The following is a 21,014-nucleotide window of genomic DNA, read 5'->3' as shown; positions in this document are numbered from 1 at the left end:
CCTGTCCTTGATTTGTATAGGTGTGTTTTTTATTAATTCATTTACTGTATAGATGTGTTTTTAGTTTTTTATTGACTGTATTTGTTTTAACGGGTTTTAATGTAAATCGCTTTGGGTCACTTCTGTAAGGAAAACCAACTAACAAATAACAACAGTGTCTCTCACAGAGCTACAATCCCCAGCACCCTTAACAAACCACAGTTCCTAGGAAACCTTGGGGAAAGTCATGTCTTTTACATGTATAGTGTGTACTCAGCCTTTATATCATTGTAAGCATAAGAGGGCAAATATGAAGACATTGGGTCAGTTTTTCTTGAGACTTATGCACAGCTGTCATCAGTTTAGTGGACTTCAATATTTCATGCATCTCCAACACCAAAACCACCCCCCTCTCTTGTATTGTTTCCCCACCACCACCATTTTATAAACATTTTATTTGTATAGGGTTCCCTCCTCCTTTGTTCCTAATCGAAAAATGGCAATAAAGACAGTATCGTGGCAACTTAAAGACTAACAAATTTATTATGGCATAAGCTTTTGTGGACTAGAGTCCATTTCATCAGTCGCATGAAGTGTAATCCTCACTTGGAAGGTGTCTGTCTGTCTGTCTGTCTATCTATCTATGCATAAACATGTACACACACAAGGATGTAGAGGAAAAGAATTAAAAGTTGGAGTTCAAGGGCAATAAAATGCAAAATATGTAGTATGACCATTCAGTGGATGGGGGATCCCAGGCCCAGGGGCCAAATGTGGTCCTCCAGGCTAGTGTTTTTCATTTTTGGGTCCCCAGATGTTATTGGACTACAACTCCCATGATTCTTTGACCAGTAGCTAAGCTGCCTGGGGATGATGGGAATTGTAACCAACAACATCTGGGGGCCCAGGTTGAAGAACAGTGCTCCTGGCCCTTCTTTCCATCCATCAGGACTCTCCTCAGGCCATGCCCCTTCGCTCAAGGTCAACCCCTTATTAGAACTTAAATGCATGCAAAATAAGCACAGTGACTTACTGCAGAAAAAAATGTGTACAGTAGGGCCCCGCTTACCGGCGCTTCGCTTCCCAGCGTTCCGCTAATACGGCAGCTTTCATTCCCTGTTTTAAAGCCGATTTTTGTGCTTTTGCAGCATTTTGCGGCATTTTCACAGCATTTTCGCACGACGCGCCCCATTATACTCAATGGGGTTCCGCTTTATGGCGATTTCCGCTTTACGGCGGGGATCCAGAACAGAACCTGCCATATAAGTGGGGCCCGCCTGTAGTTAAGAGACTATGAAATATTATAGTAAGAAGCTTAAACCACTACCACTGAGTTGCCAGGTGTAATCTTAAAACTCATCTGGAGCACTTCTCATTATCCTCAGAGTGTCTGCTTCATTCTAGTCTGGGGGCACATCATCTTAACACCCGTTGTTGCTTCACTGCTGCCAATTCAGAAGAGTGCTTCCTCCAGCCAACTTTGAGAGCAAAGAAGCCCTTGTGTTGATATCAGGAGTCATCTTATATAGGCACACCCTACTGTGGACCTCAGCATGGAGTGGAGGGGACCAAAACACTGAGCGCCTACACATTTCGTTTGGGTTCCTTCCAACTCAATGGCATTATCTTTTACTGCTTCCTGGATACCATGTACCGGAAAAGGCTCAAGCAGAACAGCCACCACCACTGCCTCTGCAGAAAATATATGCGGGAGTATGGGGATTAACAGCAGGACAACAAAAGTGGATTTTGCAAGCCCTTATGGCCACTCAGAGACTTATACTTCAAGCCTGGAAGGATAAATACCCGGCGTCTATCATGCAATGGTTTGAGGATCTCACTGCCCTGGCTACATTTGAACATGTTTCTACAGGCATCAATTTTGTGTGGATAACTATTCAGACATCTGGAGGTCTTACATTAATGTATACGTTTCACTTAATACGGATGTGCTGATGGTTACTGTACCCGTAATGTGGGGTTAAAAAAGTATTATTATTATTGTTGTTGTTGTTGTTATTAATAATAACAATAACAATAATAATCTTTTTGTCTTTTTTTCCTTCTTAGTTAAATTTGCAAATAAAAATCTGTGGTTGCCACTTCTTATGACAGATGTGGGGAACCTTTGGCCCTCCAGATGTTGCTGAACTACAACTCCCATCATACCTGGCCATTGGTCATGCTTATGACGTAGGGGAAATGGCTCATTTTCACATGTTCATTTATAAAAGAGCTCAGGGCCAAAAACCCAAGCCAAGGGCAAGGAAAGAAAAAGAAATTATAGTTAGACGTCAAGAACTTTCTCAGGAGTAAAGGAGTGAAGGCATCAATACTGGAGCAAAAGAAGAGAGATCCTCCAAAGGCGCATGAAATTATAATTTTATTTAGCTGAACGTATCGCAATTAAAATCTTTGTCAGAGGTTCTGCAAAACAAAACCCTTTGTGTTCTCTGTGCTCTGCAACCAAGTGATTTCTTAACAAGCATTATATGTTTGTGAACATTAAAGGTTCTCTCTCTTGTCATTTCAGCAACTTGTTTGGGCCAGATTAAAACCAGCTAGCCTAGCCACATCAGTACTACCCATGAAGGGCAACTCTGTAGCTCATGAGGGTACCTCTGCAGCAGGTCATAGCAAAATGGCCTAGAAGATGCCCAAGGCTCACAGACTGTGATTTGGCCCTTCACTGCAGAGAGAGGTTTGAGAAATGAGTAAGAGTTAAGAAGATTCTCTGCCCTTTCCTGCCTACCCAAAACTCACTTTGACAGCCAACCCAATTCCACTGAGTAATAACTGACAGAGAGAAAACACACATGGTTTGGTCTACCTTCACAGGCAGTAGATTGGGAAACAAGAAACAAACCATCATGCAAATAACAAGGTGCAACATCAATGGGTTTAAGGGGGTTGCTGACCACATGGAACCTCTGTTGTTGCGTCTATGGATGTAAGGGAGTAAGGTCAGAAGTAAAGGAAATGCAAATAGAAAAAGAAATAGACAGTGATGATTTCCTAAATGCAATACCATACCAACCACAACAAGATTCCTATGAGTAAGGCAGAAAACTCAGCATCCCACAACCAGTCAGGATTCCTAACTAAAACTAAAAAAATCCTAGCAGCTAGTCAGCCAAGGTCACAGAAATCCCCATGCAGCACAACCTGACCCAGGGACTGCAGTTAGTGCAGAATGCTGCGGCACAATTGCTGACATGAGTGACACCCTATCAGCACATAATAACTCTCCTCTGAAATCTGCTCTGGTTGCTGATTTGCTACCAGGCCAAGTTCAAGGTGTGCTTTCCATGTTATGGGTGCCACATAGTACTTGTTCTGCTCTTGTAAGAAATCGATCCTTCAGTGTGGCAGCAGCTATGCTTTGGAACTCCCTGCCTATTGACATTAGGCAGATGCCTTCATTATACTCTTTTTGGTACCTGCTAAAAACATTTTTGTTTAGGCAAGCCTGCCAGGTATGTAGAAGCTATTACGTAGCTGCCCTGGGCTCCTACTGGGAGGAAGGACAGGATATAAATCAAATAAATAAATAAATGTTTTTGATCTGTTTTTAACTAATTGTTGGTTTTATTATTTTGAAACTTTTTAAATATCTGTCTTTAACTGTTTTTGCCAATAATTTTATTGTTTTAATTACTTCTGTAACCCACTTTGAGGTTTTTTACAATAAAGCAGTACATAAATGTTGTAAATTTCGGAGTCCCTGTGGCCCTTGCATCTCTTTCCTCTTTTAGAAACAAAGGAATCTGCGTTATACCAACACAGGCCATTTGGTACCATCTAGCTCAGTACTGATGACATGGACTAGCATTGGTTTTCCAGGATTCCAGGCAATAGTCTTTTCCAGAGACTGAATTTTGGACCTTTGCATGCATAGCTTGTGCCCTGCCACTGAGCGACAGCCCTTTCCCTGTTTAAAAAAGTATCTTTTAAAACTCTTTTCTTTTCAATTCACTAATAATGCACAGCATACCTAGGGCAGCTCCACACCCTTCATTTGAAAGACATTCAACATACATTTGAAGCACATGAATTCCACCACAGATTCATGGGAAATGTAGTTTGGTAAAGTGGTGGGAACTATAACTGTGAGGGGGAAACTACACTTCCCAGGATTCTTTGGGGGAAGTCATGTGCTTTAAACACGAGTTCGATGTGCTTTAAATATATTGTGTGGATCTATTTAATAAACTTTGCCTGCATGTAAATCATTTTAATAAAAAAATTTAAATGGAAATCAGCTACAAATTTTACTGGGTGACCATGGGCTACTCACCATCTCTCAGCTTAATCTGCCCCTCGGAGTGAAAACAACAGAAGGGGATCTGTGAAATCAGATACTTATTGGAACATAGGATAAATAAATATTTATATAAGCATGACTGTCAAAGATATTTATTATTTACACAACCTGTAAAGATATGTATAGTACAATCCTATGCATGTTTACTCAGAAGCAAGTCCCAATGTGTTCAATAGGGCTTACTCAAACAAGGAAGCATGCACAGGACTGCAACCTCAAGTTATAAGGAACTTCACTCACCCAACCCAAAATTCAGAATCATGCCACTTTAAACTGTTTTGCTTTGTACTTGTTTTATGATTATTAGAGTTTAAATGGATTTATTTCTTATTGTGACCTGCCTTGGTTTCCAATTGGCAACTCTACCTCACAGAGATGTTGGAAAGACTCCATATACACACACACCGGAGATGTAAAAATACATACACGCCATATAATAGTTTATTGTCAAAACCAGTTGGTCACTGCAGAACATTTTCTTAAAATAAAACTAATATTAGTTTCCTATATAATAAAAGCAGTGATACCTATGTAAGCCCTGCCTAATTGCTTTAAAAAATAGGATTGGAGGAGGAAAGATTTACAACACAAACACAGTCCTTTGCTATGTTCACTCAAAAGTCCAATTGATTTACAGCACAATCCTAACCATGTCTATTCAAAAGTGTCCTATTGAATTCAATGGGGTTTACTCCCGGAATGTAGGATTGGCATTGCAGCTTTACTCCCAGAAAAGAAAGTATAGGATTAAAAGCTTCATATTGGGAAGGTTTTCAAAACAGGCTATGAATTAGACAAATAACCTGCCCTCTTCAACAGACCAGGAAAATATAAACTTGTTTGACTCCTCATAATTAGAAAAGTATAACACATTGTAATGGCATCATAAGCTGCATGTATTATTATTATTATTATTATTATTATTATTATTATTATTATTATTATTATTATTATCAGCAGCAGCAGCAGCAGCAACATCATCCCACCCTTCCCAGTAAGAGCCCTGGACGGCAAACAAAAACACTAAAAATACTCTAAAGCATCATAAAAACAGAATTTACAATATATTAAAACAAAACATCTTAAAAACATATTAAAACAAAACTTTAAAAACACTGAACTCAAAAACCCCTCCCTTCCCCTCCCCCATCCATTTTCAATCCCCTCCTCCACCCTGCCCCTCCTCCCCCCCCCATGGTCAGTTTTACCTGTCCTAGGAATACAACCTGGGAGACTAAGGTTTAAATCCCCATACAGCCATGCAGCTCACTGGGTGACTTTGGCCCAGGCACTGCCTCTTAGCCTCAGAGGAAGGCAATGGTAAACCGCCTCTGAATACTGCTTACCATGAAAACCCTATTCATAGGGTCGCCATAAGTCAGAATTGACTGGAAGGCAGTCCATTTCCATTTTCAAATATGATTGCACAGAAATAAATCCCATTGAACTCAATAAGTATGCAAATGATCAAACCTGTCATCCCCTTCTCCTCCCTCCCATCACCTCCCTTTTGCCCCTTCCCTCCCCCTTCCTTCACCTCTCCTGCCTCCCCTTCCAATCGCCTCCTTCCTCCTCCCACTCCTTCTGCTCTTCTCTCCCTTCTTCCTTCCCCCTACTCTCCCCTCCCACTTCTCCTCCCCCTCAGATCTGCCTTTCCCTTTCTTCCCCTCTCCTCTCCCTTCCTCCTCCCTTCTTCCTCCCCTCCCCTCTTCCTTCTTCCTCCTCCCCTGCCCACTCCAGGCTTCCCTCCCCATGGTCAGTTTTACCTATCCTAAGCATGATTGCATGGGAGTAAACCCCACTGAACTCAATAAACATGCAAATGATCAAACCTATCCTCCTCCCCCTTCTACCTGCTCCCACCCCCTCCTCCCCTCACTATCCCCTGTGGTCCGTTCCAGAGCTTGGAAAAGTTACTTTTTTAAACTACAGCTCCCATCAGCCCCAGCCAGCATTGGGCTGATGGGAGTTGTAGTTCAAAAAAGTAACTTTTCCAAGCTGTGGTTTCACCTATCCTAAGCAGGATTGCAGGGCAGCAAATCCCACTGAACTCAATAAGCATGCAAAAGATCAATCCATTCTCAGCAAACCTGCACAGGATCCTGTTTCTTACCTCCCAGACTAAAAAGCAGGGAAATTCACTAATAGGCAAAAAACCTTGCGGTTTAAGAATGTACCTACAGCCAACAGATATTTCTATCAAATTTTTAAAAACAGTGGAATTGGGCAGCTCTAGTGAATGCACCAGGGGAGCAGGAGACCTTACCTCCTCTCTGAGATATTGTACTGCCCTACAAATTTGTCAAAATGCAAACACAATTTGGGTTGGTCTTTCACAGTCCAATCCACTTCCTGTGTAGCTTGAAAGAATATGGTAACCCTGCTTTTTGTTTTTTGTTTCCCTGCTTTTTAAAGTTTGATAGAAATATCTGTTGGCTATAGGTACATTCTTAAACCGCAACTATTAGTGAATATCTCTTGAACCAGACCACCTAGAAACTTTTTTTAATGAAAGCTGAGAGTCTGGATATTGGGGCGACTCAGAGAGGACCCAAAAAAAACGGAGACCTGGCAACCCTATTCCCCCCTTTAGGGTTTTTTCCCCTAGAGATTTTTGGAACTTCTGCAAACCTTGGGGTTCCCACAAGTCTGCTGACACCTTTCTCTTGTTGGTGAATTGTGCCATTTTGGCTATATAAGGACTGGCACTCAGAAAAGTGAGTTCACTCTTTAGTGTTAGTTTGCTGTTAATCTCAGCCTTGCCAGCCCCTTCAATTTCTCCATACTGAGCTGGTATTTCTGTTGTTAAACCTGGATGGTGCACTGGGGGATGAGTACACCATTCTTGTTTCCTCTGTTCTTTAAAAACCTCACTTGCAGGCTTTTGCTACCAGTGGTATTTAAATGCCAAAAGGGAATTAATTGGACTAAATGTACCAGATCATCATGCGACAGACAGATTAGATTGTTAGGTTTAGTGCGTTCAGACTTTTTTCTTTCAGCGAATACTCCTCTCCAAGTTGACTTGTCTGCCCAGCAAGCCCTGCACACTGCAAAGGATTCTGGGACATGTTCTAGGGTGCAGAAAACACACCCAACCTTTGACTACAGCTCCCATAATCCCCAGCCACCTTTACCAGCAGTGGCATTGTGCATTGCAGGGAAAGATCAATACGGAATGGACGGCAAGGTGTTTTTCGGTTTCACTAGATGACCCTGAGTTCTTTATGGGAAGAGGGGGAAATCTATTTTCTCCACACCCTGCCTTAGGTGCAACTAGTGTATATCTGCTTCCAACAGGCAGGGCCACACAGAGCTAAATATAGGTCCCTCTTAATTGACAGCCCTGCCTTGCACAATGGCTACTTTCCACCCTTGTTATAGAACAAGCCTTTTTATTTTTGTAACAACCCGGGCCACAAATTACCAGTTTGGAAGAAACTGTAAAACTTAAGCTAGGCCAGGTCTCCCTTCAGTGAGCTGGGCATTAATAGGCAAGAAGCTGGGCGTGGACCGGGGGGGGGGGAGAGAGAATGCAGGTTTTATTAGAGCCAAATATTCTGATATCTGATGAAGAGGCATTATCAAAGCCTCACAGCAGGGATAGGAACTAGCCAGCAACTTTCCCTGCTGCAATTACCGTATGATGTTGAGAGGAATCTTCACCCCATTCACCCACTGTGCCAAACAAATTGTCAGTTCCTTGTGGGATTATAGGTATATGTATGTATATATGTTTGTGTGTGTGTGTGTATTCACTCTCTCACACACACACACATATACACTTTTTTAAAAAAAATTGCCACTTTCTCACTGCTTATGATGGCTTACCAAAATAGGGGCTTTTCAGTTTAGAGAAAAGGCGAGTGAGCGGTGACATGATAGAAGTGTATAAAATTATGTGTGGCATGGAGAAACTGGCTAAAGAAAAGTTTTTCTCTCTCTGTCCTAACACTAGAACTAGTGGACATCCAATGAAGCTGAATGTTGGAAGATGCAGGCCAGACAAAAGAAAGTACTTCACAGAGGGCATAGTTACAACTATGGAACTCGCTTCCACAAAAGGTAGTTACGGCCAGTTATTTTTAAAGCCAACTTGGATGGCTTTAGAAAAAGCTTATCCTTATCCTCCATACATTTGTCTATCAATGGCTGCTAACCCTGATGGGTACGTTCTACCTCCACTGTCGAAAGCAGTATGCTTCTGAATACCAGTTACTGGAAAATGCAGGAGGAGAGAAAGTCATTGGGCTAAAGTCCTGCTTGTGGGCTTCTTACAGTATAACCATCTGGTTAGCCACTGTGAGAAGAGGATGCTGGACCAGATGTGCCATTGGCCTGATCTAGCTAGCTTTTCTTATGTTCTTAGTCTAGTCTAATCTGGCAATCAGCACAACAGTATTCAAGACCTTTCAGTGGTCAGGCTTGGATCATAGGTCAGTCATGAGTTAAACAAAGGACACACAGGAATACACTATAGCCAAGAAAGCCATGTTGCTCAGGCTAGGCCCCAAACCAAACAGGAGGACCCAATGGAAAGCCTGAGTGGGTAGGGCCAATCCTGAGCCTGAGAACACTTTACTGGCAGGAAGATGCTCCAAGATGCAGGCCTGATAGCTTTCCACATGAGGCAGCCACATACACAGAATCAAAGATTCCTGGTTCTAGGGTAGCCCTAGCAACACCTGACAGCAGGGTAAATTGTGGGGGATGCCAACCCACCCTCCATCCTTTCACAATCTTGGGTCCTCAGAAGTTGTTGGGCTGCAACTCCCATAATTCTCAACCAGCATGACCTGTGTTCAGGTATGATGGAAGTTGTAGTTCAAAAACACCACAGACCTAAGATTGAGAAAGGCTGCTCTACTCTGCTGCCTTCAGGATCACCCATACTTACTGAATGCAGTCATTTGGTGCCCCAGTGCTATCTGCCACACTTAACTTATATGAAACTGCGCATACACAATGGGACTTGAGGACAAGCAGCCATAGTGAGCCACAGGCAAAGGTCTGAGGCAACTGCAGAGGGAGCTGTCAAGGCAGAACTCTGAAGGTTGGACGAAGTAATTCAGTGGACCTGAAGTGACCTGCGGAGTATCTGTTGAGGAACAGGGGAGTAGACTTCACATAAAAGGAGTGAGCGTTTGCATACTGGTTGAAGAATGCACCATTTGTTGGGCAAAAAGGTTAGAAGGTTTAAAATGCTGAGCAGATTTAGGTTAATCATTACTTACTTAAATGATGTGGAGCACAGAATTTGCCTTTCCTTAGAGCTCAGCTATAACTTCTTAGGCACAGAAGATAGGGGTGCAGGGATGTGTGTGTACAGTAGAGGTGGGGAGATGGACTCCACTTCGGATCAGCCCAAGCCAGTATGGCCAACTGTAAAGAATGGTGGGAGTTGTAGTCCAACAACTTCTGGAGGGCCACATATGAACAGCCTTGCTTAAAAGGCTTTGAATCTTAGGCAGATAAGGGCCCCCTCCCCTTTGATACAGATATTTCCAATTTGCCCAGAGAGCAGGACCTCCACTCCAAAGTCTTCTTTACAAATCCATAGTGCATCCTGGGCTGTGTGCCATCCAGGGCCCAAAAGGTAAAAACTCTGGCCTTGAGCTAGATTATGTTTTATAGAGGAAGCCAATGAACACTGGTTTTACATGTCTGAGATTGCTCATTTTTTTGAAGAGGTGGCGGATACTGAACTGGCTGGAATTTCCTCAGGACTGGTGGCTTCAAGCCCAGGTAGCAACACACTGAGGTAATTCAGGCAAAAGGTGATGAGAGTTTTGGAATCCCTGAGGCTAGGTCTCATTCTACATGTTGGAACAGAGTTTCCCTTATAGCTAGAGCATCAGATGCAACGGTCCCGACTGGAACATTTGGATGCAGCATCAAAGCAAGTGGTGGCACATCTACTGCCATCAAGCATTCAGAGGATCAAATGACAAGCATTTGTTCTAGTCTTCTCCAACCTGTGATCCCTGAGATGTTGTGGATCTTCGACTCCTATCATCCCTGACCATCAGCCATGTTGGCTGGGGCTGATGGGAGTCCAACAACATCTGGAGGGCACCAGGATGGGAATGGCTGACTTTCATAAGTCTGCTTGCATTGGCTTTGTGGGATGGTATCCCAGGGGACATTGCTCCACTGGGTGTTCACTGGTCCCATCTTCATACAATAACTTGGTTGCCAGAGGGTTGGGAAATGGTCCTCGACTGCACATCCATTATGATATTACTCCTTATAGTTGTAGATACCAGCAATCTAATGGTACTAGAGGAGCTACATACACTCTGCACTAAGAATACATTCTGTACCAGGTAGCCCAAATTCTGCACCAAGAAATGTTGGATTTTGCAACCTATAAAAATTAGGCCAATTTAGTTGGAACAATTTATTCACGTTTTGTTGGATGAGGGAGTTTACGAACTATGCAGTTTATAACCCTCCTACTCTCTATTTTAAAAGCGATTTCAAGCCTATCTTTGCAATCTTAAGGGCTAGAAACTTGCTTCTAAAATGACAGCTGAAGAGCACACTGCCTATATATGTGCATTATGGGCTGTTACGAGGCCATGGTGCTTAGCCCAACACCACACACTGCTGCAGGTGAGAATATGGCATGCTAGATAGCGGGTGCAATTCCTCTATGGCCACCTCAGTAGGCAAGAGGGAAAAGAAGGCAGAGTTGACATCAGAGCAATACAGTTGGGTGGCAGCGGCAGCAACTGTGAGGCCCTCTGCTCACACCCCCTTTTCTGTGTGGCAAAAGAGAATGAACTTCAACTGCAGGAGGAAAGATTTAGCTTGAAAAATGTCAGCAGAAATTTTCCAACCATAATAATAGTCAAGCAATGGAACAAATTACCAAGGGGGCTTGTGGAGTCCCAGTGAGGGGAAGCTCTGGAAAATAGTCACACATCAGCTTCTGTCTGGAATGGTTTAGCTGTTATTCATTCTGGTCAGGGGCAAAGGGGTGGATTAGATTCCTTCATTTATTTTTGTAGAGACTTATTAATTGTATTCCCTGCTAAAGGGACTCAACAGCATTCTAAACTAGAATGTTAAAAACCTACTATAATAGTAAGGTCCTAAATCGAGCAGCAGCCAGGGAAAGGGACATAACACTAGACTTCTCCTGCTATCTCCATGCTGATGAACTACGTATGAGAGGAGGCGCTCCCGAAGATATGCAGGGCACAGGCCAGTTAGTGTGGCAGACTCTCCCCATACGGGCCTCCTTCGAATACTCTCCTCTGACTGAGATTCAGAGGGTGGTGAAGAAAGAGAGCAATCTGCTTCAGCAGTCATCTCCCCACCCCACCTATGGAACACTCTCCCCAAGGATGCTCACCTGGCGCCCACCTTACAATCTTGCTGCACCAGGCAAAGGCTTTCCTCTTCTCCCAAGCCTTAAAAAAACTGTCATCAGACGTTTTAGCCATTTTCAACATATTTTATTGCCAGTGTTTCAGTTAATCAAGGTTGTGATAGGGGCCAGCCCTGCCATTAGGCAGAGTGAGGGAATTGCCTTAGGCAGCAGATGCTGGCAGGCAGTGATGGCAGCTCCCCCGCAGTCTCCTGAGCCCCCTAGTCATTCTCCTGCTTTTGTTCCACTATAACCCCAGACAGCAATATTGTGGTAACACTGGGGGAGCACTGCAGAACTAATAAAGCAGAATAAATCCACCACTGAAGCACTATTATTGTGACACGAGCATGTTGCAGAATACACCGGCAATAAAATGCCAGTTTGGAGGGGCCCAGAAAGCGGAAGAGGGGGGATGCCCAGAAGTATAACATTGTGAGCGTATTATACTATTAAGGGGTGACTAAACCTACATTAACAGCACAATCCCGAACCTGTCTACTCGTAAGCAAGCCCCACTGAGTTCAGTGGCGGCTAACCCCCAGGTAAGTGGGTACAGGACTCTAGCCTGAGCAATCTTGAATAAACCTACCAGACATTCTGCTTTGGACCTAGAGATTCTGTGACCCACCAAGTAAAATGTAAACAACACACCATCGATGTGCCGTGGCTCATCAGGGGCTCTGTATTTTGTTACCTGCCTGGGACTGCAAAAAAAAAACTGGGGAGGGGGCTGGTAGGCCACAATACATGGTTAGTGGGGCTAAGTTCAGCTTGGTGCTCAACTTGGACAAGCTTGTTTAATTTAAACCTAGAATGCCATGGCAAATTTCCTTGCTTTGGAGTAATTCAGGAGAGCCTTCTAAAATTGATGATAATATAATACTTCTCATGTGCCATTGTTAGACAGAGGAGACATCACAGAAGACATACAAGAGCCAGCAAGGTGTAGTGATTAGAGTGCAGACTAGGATTGGGGATACCCAGATGAGAATTGGCAAGAAGTGGGTTCAAATCCCCACTCACCCTGCAACTTCAGTGGGTGACTTTGGGCTAGTCCCTATATCACAGCCTAACTTACCTCACAGGATTGTTGTGAGGAGATGGGGGGTGTGCCACCTAGAGCTTCTTGGAGGAAGGGCAGGATGTAAATGTAAAAACAAACAAACGTGCTCTCATTATAGCAACAACACACTGTGGAAAGTGTCCCCCAAGGTGAGTTACACAAATCCACTGCAGTTGGGAGAAAACTATTTCACAAACCCAATGTGCAAGAAGGCAGAAAAAGTTGCACACTATTCTAGAGCCTTATGTCCTTCCTATGGTTTCAAAGTGTCTCAAAACTAGTGTGGAATTCCCAGGAGTATATGACAAGCAAAGGTGAAGCCATAAAGCAAAATTCTCCATGCATCGTTGCTGTTACCGTTGTTGTTAAAACTTACTTTTTCAGACATACAGTGTCTGAACCCTATCACCAAGGATCAGATAGTGTGTATGGATAATTCCATTATATAGTTTAGTCACTAGGTGGCACTGGACTTAGTCGTATCTGGGTGGAATCTGGGCTTTCCTTGTGCTGTTCTGCTCCTTAAGACAGATAATAACGTTCTTGTCTACATCCTGGCAGTGGGTAACAACAAATTAAAAAGTTAAGATATTTCACTTAGATTGTATGAACACGCCCTAAAGTCTATTTCAATAGCTTAAAAATAATTGCTAAAACCCCAAGCGCCTAGTCTAGACCCTAGCTCCAGACCTCAAATGTTATGAGAGGAATGGACTGCCTTCAAGCCGATCCCAACTTATGGCTACTCTATGAATAGGGTTTTCATGGTAAGCTGTATTCAGAGGGGGTTTACCATTGCCTCCCTCTGAGGCTACTCCTCCCCAGCTGGCTAGGGCTTGCTCACCTTGCCACAGCTGCACAAGCCAGCCCCTTCCTTGTATGCAACTGCCAGCTGGGGGGCAACTGGGCTCCTTGGGGCTATGCAGCTTGCCCACAGCTGCACAGGTGACAGGGCACATAACCCCTGAGCCACTCACTGTGGGGTGGTCTTTAGCTGGCCCTTGACTTGACACCCAGGAGACACGAATGGGGATTTGAACTCACAGACTCTGGACTCCCAGCCAGGCTCTCCTCTCCACTGTGCTATACCAGCTGTGGCCTCAAATGTTAGTCCAAATTTTTTAAAAAAGGCCTTTCAAGGCTTCATAAGAGATGCTCAAGTTTGGTCTTTGTCAGGGGTTAGCCCTGACCAGACATGGGATCTGAAGCCTCCTTGGAAGAGGAACAAGGGAAACAGGATCTTCCCACCCCCTGAAGTTCTCCATACTGCCAGTGTTACTGAAGAGCCATCAGATTAAGATAATACAGTACAGTAGGGCCCCACTCATACGGCGGGTTACATTCCAGACCTCCACCTAAAAACGAAACCCGCTGGAAAGTGGAAGTCCTTCAATCAAATGGCGCCTGATGCCCAAAAAACACCGTAAAAGGGGAACACCGCCATATGAGTGGGGCCTTACTCTAATTTTAGCCGCTGTATTAGTGGAACGCCAAAAAGCAGGCCGCTGAAAAGCAGGGCCCTACTGCAGTCCTCTATGAGTAACCAGCTACCTGGTTCTTAGCCTCCTCCCAATCTCCCCCAGGTCCATAGGAGAAGAGGAGATGCCCAGCTAGCTGCACGAGGCTACTAGTCAGAAGGGAGGCACATAGAGGTACCTGCCTGGATCAGGGCCTGGCTAAGAGCAAGGAAGGGGAGACAAGCATTCTGCAATTCCTGTGTAAGCTCTGCTTCAATGATGAAGCAACAGCTCCAAGCAAACACAAACCTGATGGAGCTGTAGGAAACGGACTTACTTTTAAAGTATCTCTTTGAATTTTCATAGGTAACGCGGCAGGGTTGCCAGGTTCATGGCCTGAGACTGATCCTGTATCTTAAGGAGAAGAGAAAGTCAGCCAAGTGCAGGTGTTCCTGGAACACTGTAATGGGAAAAACCACAAGGTGAAATTCTCCCTTCCCCCTGCACAACTTTTAAAGATACAAAAGACCTCTTGGAGGCTGGGCCTGGCAACCGAGAGGTCTTCTGTATCTTTAAAAGGTGTGCAGGGGGAAGGGAGAATTCCACCTTGTGGTTTTTCCCATTACAATGTTGCAAGAACACCTGCATTTGGCTGACTTTCTCTTCTCCTAAAGATACAGGATCAGTCTCAGGCCATGAACCTGGCAACCATAGTAATGCCAGGCACATTCTATAGTGGAAGGAGAAGCTGCAAAAATTTTCTGCAGCAAGACAAGCTGGATTCATATTAGTTGTACAAATTAGTTATATGAACACATGTGTTTTATTTTTTTATAATATATTCTGCTTCTGCTAATTAAGTGGAGGGCCGCAGAGCTACACCAGGCCTTGAAACTCCACTGCTAGCCAATGGAAATCCTGTTCTTTTCAAACACCACCCTCCTTACAAACCTGCTTCTGAAATGCCACCATCTTTCACCTACATCCTTTCAAAGTTTTTTGCACCATTAAGGGCTAGAAACTGGGCTTGTTGTTTTCAGAGAAAGCACAGTCTAGAATCTAGACAACCAGCCAGGTGATGTGTTGAGTGGGAGGTGCACAGAACAGGTGATTTTATCAGAATAGGAGGGGCTGTGGCTGGGCCACTTATCAGCTTTATTAAGAAACACTGTTTTGGGATTTTTAAGCAATTTATTACCACAGGAAAGTATGATCATCACAAGCAAGAATGTTTGGTGCTAATAGCCATGATCACCAGAAACACCATCCTCTTGTTCAAAGACAGTATAACTTACTATTTACTACCAAATGCCAAGGACAGGGGTGTCAACATACAGAGTGGCCAGAGTGCAACCCAACAATGCTTCCTTTTGCTTTTAAGGTGATCCAAGACACAACACATGGTGGCTGTGGCTTCTCCCACCCATTCTTCCCACCCTCACACCCCTTCCTGACTAGCTTGTTGTGTGACATATCTGTAGTCCTGCTTGTTACAGCAGGTCTTGGAATCCAGTAGCAGATTTTGCAGGTAAAAGGAGTGGGGATCTTGAGCTGCAGTTGGGCAATCCTAACCAGATGCAAAGGAAGAACAGAAATCCCTTTTCCTTTAACCCTGGGGGTGAGGCCCTCCAGATGTTGGCAAACTCCAGCTCCCATCAGCCGAGCCAAAATAATCAATGGTCTGGGGGTGATGGGAGCTCAAGCCCATATATATTTGGAGGGCCACAGCTTTCCCTTCTCTGCTTTAACAGATTTATTTCAGCAGAGGCAGATTTTCTTTCTCTGCATGAGAAGTGCACCTGCAAAGGAAAATTACTCCCCCCCCCGCATAATAGTTAAGGGCACAGGAGTGCTGATGGCATCAGGTCATCTTACTGGGGGACTAACAACAAGGCTAAGCAGGGACATTACTATTTGCTTGTGAAATTTTCAGTGGCATCTGAGTAACCACTGCTTGAAAACACAGTGCTAGTGATGTGTTCTAGACAGACCATCAACTGGATCCCAGCATGACCATTCTCGTTTCCCTAAAATCAACCGATGGGACGTCATCCTCACCATCTTACTCTGTTCTGTTCTGTTTGCCTAAGAAATGGCTTCAAAATAATCATAAAATGGGGATGAGGAAATTGAGGCCCTCCAGATGTCGCTGGATTCCAGCTCCCATTGTTCCTAACCGTTGGCCATGCTGGCAGGGGCTGAAGGGATCTGGGAGTCCAACAACATTTAAGGGGAGGTCACAGGTTCCCCATCCCTGCTTTAAATCATCGTCTGTGAGCATAGACTTCCCTTAACACATTAGCAGTCCAATGTGAAACACGCCTATGAAGAAGTAAGGTCCACTGAGTGTCATGGGATATGTTTTCTTCTAATAGGTAGCCTGGGACTCCAAATATCCCTGTAGCTGATACCGCCAAACGTGCCTCAAGCATTAGCCCATGTGCATGCGTTTCTGGCCTTTGTGGTCCTGTTCCGCTCATGCCACACAAGTTGGCATTCCCTTTGCTTTAAAACACACACACACACAAAATAAAAGTTGTTCTCTCCTCCCTGATATTTGAATAGAAGACAGGCTGTGAGTATGAGCTCTGTAATTTGAAAGGCCAGGATTCAGATATGAACCAGAAATGCTGGTTTTAATTGCTCTGCTCTGAGTAGAACCTTGGTCCTTTTACCAAATGTCCCTAATTTTAAAGGGATGTCCCTTATCCCAGAACACCACAGTGACCAGCATCCCTTATTTTAAGCTCAACACTGCCAGAGCAGACAGCTTAGAGTTGTGGATTCAGCATTGTTGCCATCCGTTCTCAACTGGGAAAATGTGGAGGACACTCTCAGCCAGATCAATCAAGATTGTAATGAGCTGTTTCAGATGTTACATTTTTGTTACGGTGAACACCTGACATGATATGGGAATGTGATAAACAGCTTCATAACGTATGTGTGTGATCCTGGTACACTTGTCAGAGACCTGGGATTGGCTGCAGCGCTCTGTTGAATAGAACCACATAATAAGGCCGCCCCAGTTGCTGGAAACCACAGGAGGGGAGAGCTGCACTCAGGTCCTGTTTGCAGGCTTCCCATGGGCATCTGGTTGGCCACTGTGAGAACAGAGTGCTGGACTGCATGGGCCATTGGCCTGTATGCCGCATCACTTATCCCATGTCACATGATATCATTTTGGGTGTTTCCGTGCTCCATATCACTGTCTGCTGCTGGGAGTAGGGAAACACAATCGTGACAGCATAAAAAATTAAACTTTACTACCCCATGTGTCTCATAATGTATGGCTGTGCTTACAGCGGCAAACCAAGGTTTGTTGGTAAATAATATGTAGGGTGGCTATGTGTCATACTTTACAAAGGACAGTTCTCTGTTTGAAAGAGTCCATTATTTGAAGTGTTGTCTGGTCCAGGTCTGATTTAAGGAATGCTGAGGCCACATTCACACCACACATTTATTCCACTATTATTCCACTTTAAACAGTTATGGTTCCCCCCAAAGAATCATGGGAAGTGTAGTTTGTGAAGGGTGCTGAGAGATGCTAGCAGAACCCTATTCTCACTACAAGAACTACAGTTGCAAGAGTGATTTAACAGTCAGTCCTTCTTCCCAAAGAACTCTGGGAATTGCAGGTCTGTAAGGGGAATATGGTTTTCCTATCACCTCTCAGCACTCTTCACAAACTACACTACCCAGGATTCTTTGGAATAATAGTGGGATAAATGTACAGTGTGAATGTGGCCTAAGAAGGGAATACAGAGGGGCCTTGACGTTGCCCATTGACAGTTTGCATCTGGACAGCAAACCAAGCAGACACACAGGTCTCCTACTCCCCATCTTCCCCACTGTTTATTTCTATTTAAATTATAGTAATAATTTCTCCATTTGCCTCCATACATATACATTAGCACATCAATCTTATGCAAAGCTATGTAAAGTGTGTGCTCTTTTTTGGTAATGCTAAGTGGCCACCCTAATAATGTGTGGAATGGCTCTTAAGATATTGGGGTGATGTCTGTAAAAGAGGTTCTGTTACACTTCTGACTTGCCTGCGGTGGATGTTTGAATGAATTAAGCTCCCTTACATTCCATGGGTCCTTGAAGCCCACTACTGCCTCATTTAAGTGACAATGGCTCTCCAAGGTCTTGTGCAAGGGTCTTTCCCAGGCCTGCTACCTAAGATCCTTTAGCTGGAGATCCTGGAGACTGAGCCTGGACCCAATGTGTACAAAGCATGTGTTCTGTCACTGACCTATGACCCTTTCTCATGGGGCTACAGGAGCAAACCAATAGGGGTGCCAAAAATCCAGTAGAATTACTCTGCAAGGCCAAAGCAACTGTGGGCTCTGTAGCAGAGTCATTATCAGATATGGTATCTGTATGACACATACGAAGATCAACAGTGGTAGATTAAAGGATATGGTCTAAAGACACATGATGTGGCAACCTCGCAAAAGCTAAGTTAGTTTGGGATTTGTCAGTGCCTGGATGGGAAGCCACCTGAGAACCACATGGACATTGCTTTTTGTTCCATCATGGAAGAAAGAAAGACATAGATATGGAATGAGCAAGACTGGAGAAAGATCTTTTCCATCTGTAAACTTTTGGGAATAGCCAAGAAGGGAAGAATCAAGACCAGAAAGGATGCAATTAATGGTTTTACATGGGCCCTTCCATTAGTCCTTTAATCCAGCACTGTTGATGATCACACTCACCATGGATACCTTCTGTAATAATGACTCTGTTGCAAAGCCCAAGATTTGCTGTTCCCCAGCCTTAGTTACCAGTTGATGCTAGCATTCAGTTCTTCCAGCACACGACTTTGCCCCAATTTAAAACAGAATGGCTGCATGCCAGGGGTGGGTATGAGGGGTGACAGCATGAGGCATCACACAGTGGAGCAACGGGGGTGTGATTAACTGGAAGATTATTCCATGATGCGCTTTAACAAGGATGGATGGGGATAAGAATGTGGTAGGAGAATTGTCCAAAGACTGTGTAACTTCCAGGAACTGCCGAAACTGAGGTAGTCAATGGGGGCAAATTTCGGAGAAAATATATGCAGATTAATTCACCTTAATTAATGGGAGCTAGGGCTATGTTGGGCTGGGGAAGAAATTCAGCTTAGTTCACATTTTAATATACACCTGCCTTATTTGCCACTCCTGATATAATATGTGAACCAAAATGCAGTTCTACCTTTGAAATTTGCACATCTTTGAATTTTGTGATGCAGTTCCTCAACCAACCAAAGTGTACAAAAATATGTATTTTTGGGGGGGGGTGCATAAAAATGCATAAATGTGGAAATAACATACAAAATGCATTATTAATAGGGACAAATGTGTATTAGACAAAATTACATGTAAAAGTGTGTATGTTAAGAGAAAATGGTTTATACTGAGGCAGCTTCCTACGTTCCTGATGCAGTATGTCTGTTTTATATGCTCACTGGGTGCAGATAAAGCTGCTGCTAAAGGCAGAGCTAGAGTATTTATTATTTATTTATTATTTGATTTATATCCCACCCTTCCTCCCAGCAGGAGCCCAGGGCGGCAAACAAAAGCACTAAAAACACTTTACAACATCATAAAAACAGACCTCAAAATATATTAAAACAAAACAGCTTTAAAAACATTTTTTAAGGTTTAAAAACATCTGTTTTTTTAAAAGAAGGTTTAAAAACATATTAAAAAGCAATTCCAACACAGACACAGACTGGGATAAGGTCTCAACTTAAAAGGCTTGTTGAAAGAGGAAGCTCTTCAGTAGGCGCCAAAAAGATAACAGAGATGGCGCTTGTCTAATATTTAAGGGGAGGGAATTTCAAAGAATAGGTGCCACTACACTAAAGGTCCATTTCCTATGTTGTGCATAATGGACCTCCTGATAAGATGGTATCTGCAGAGGCCCTCACCTGCAGAGCGCAGTGATTGACTGGGTATATAAGGAATAAGATGGTCTTTCAGGTATCGTGGTCCCGAGCTGCACAGGGCTTTGTACACTAAAACTAGAACCTTGAATTTAGCCCAGTAGCTAATAGGTAGCCAGTCCAATTGTTTCAGCAGTGGGGTGACATGTTGATGATACCCGGCCCCAGTGAGCAGTCTCACTGCGACATTTTGCACCAGCTGCAGCTTCCAGACCAGCCTCAAGGGCAGCCCCACATAGAGCACATTACAGTAATCCAGCCTAATCCAGGCTCTTCAAAATCTCCAGTGCAGATGTTAGGCTGTGAAGCAAAGGCTTCCTGGCTGTTTCCTCCTATCCATACATCCTAAACTGCCTTCTGCCTGCTCCTCCTATCTTTTTGCCATCAAATAAATCCAGGTTCTGTATAGTTTGTTCAAAACAATAAGCATGGCTGCACCGATTTCATTAGACCACTGAACTTCATCTCTTATGATCCAGACTCTATGTGACATTTTGGTGACTAAGGCTGCAATTCATGTCTACTCAGAAGTCAGCTCTATTGGGTTCAATAGGACTTACTCCCAGGGAAGTGTGTGTTGGATTGCAGCCTAAATTGTAAAATCCCAATGGAATCCACACCCTAATTTAGAATGGGGGCATAATCTGTGGGGAAGGTCTTTATGGAAAGAAATGAGAGTGGGGTGAGTTCCAGTGCAGCTTGCAGAGTTAGAGCTTCTAATGCCTCACACAGTGTTAAAATAAAACCTTTCTGGAATGAAATTTTAGATATAACACAGGATATTACAGGCCAAACGATATCAAAAAATCCTAAAACAATTATTCTGTGCTTATTTCGTGAATAGATTATTAATGTAGATTTTCAGTTAGTAGCAACTT

General features: G+C 43.7%; 1 protein-coding gene across 9 annotated transcripts in view; it reads right to left on the bottom strand.

The window, feature by feature from the left end:
- The window catches only part of FMNL3 (formin like 3), a 130,390-nt gene that overhangs the window by 90,147 nt on the left and 19,229 nt on the right, over positions 1 to 21,014 (bottom strand). Inside the window, exon 1 of one of the 9 annotated variants that reach the window (XM_061614846.1) lies at positions 14,539 to 14,606. The exons of the other annotated variants lie outside the window; for them this stretch is intronic. Within the exon in view, the coding sequence (XP_061470830.1) occupies positions 14,539 to 14,565 (27 nt within the window). The 5' untranslated portion in view covers positions 14,566 to 14,606. Of the gene's footprint in view, positions 1 to 14,538; positions 14,607 to 21,014 lie in introns of those variants that run through there. 9 annotated transcript variants of the gene reach the window in all.

Source organism: Rhineura floridana, chromosome 3 (genome assembly GCF_030035675.1).
Source record: "Rhineura floridana isolate rRhiFlo1 chromosome 3, rRhiFlo1.hap2, whole genome shotgun sequence".
NCBI lineage: Eukaryota > Metazoa > Chordata > Lepidosauria > Squamata > Rhineuridae > Rhineura > Rhineura floridana.
This window is presented reverse-complemented; position numbering and strand designations above follow the sequence as displayed.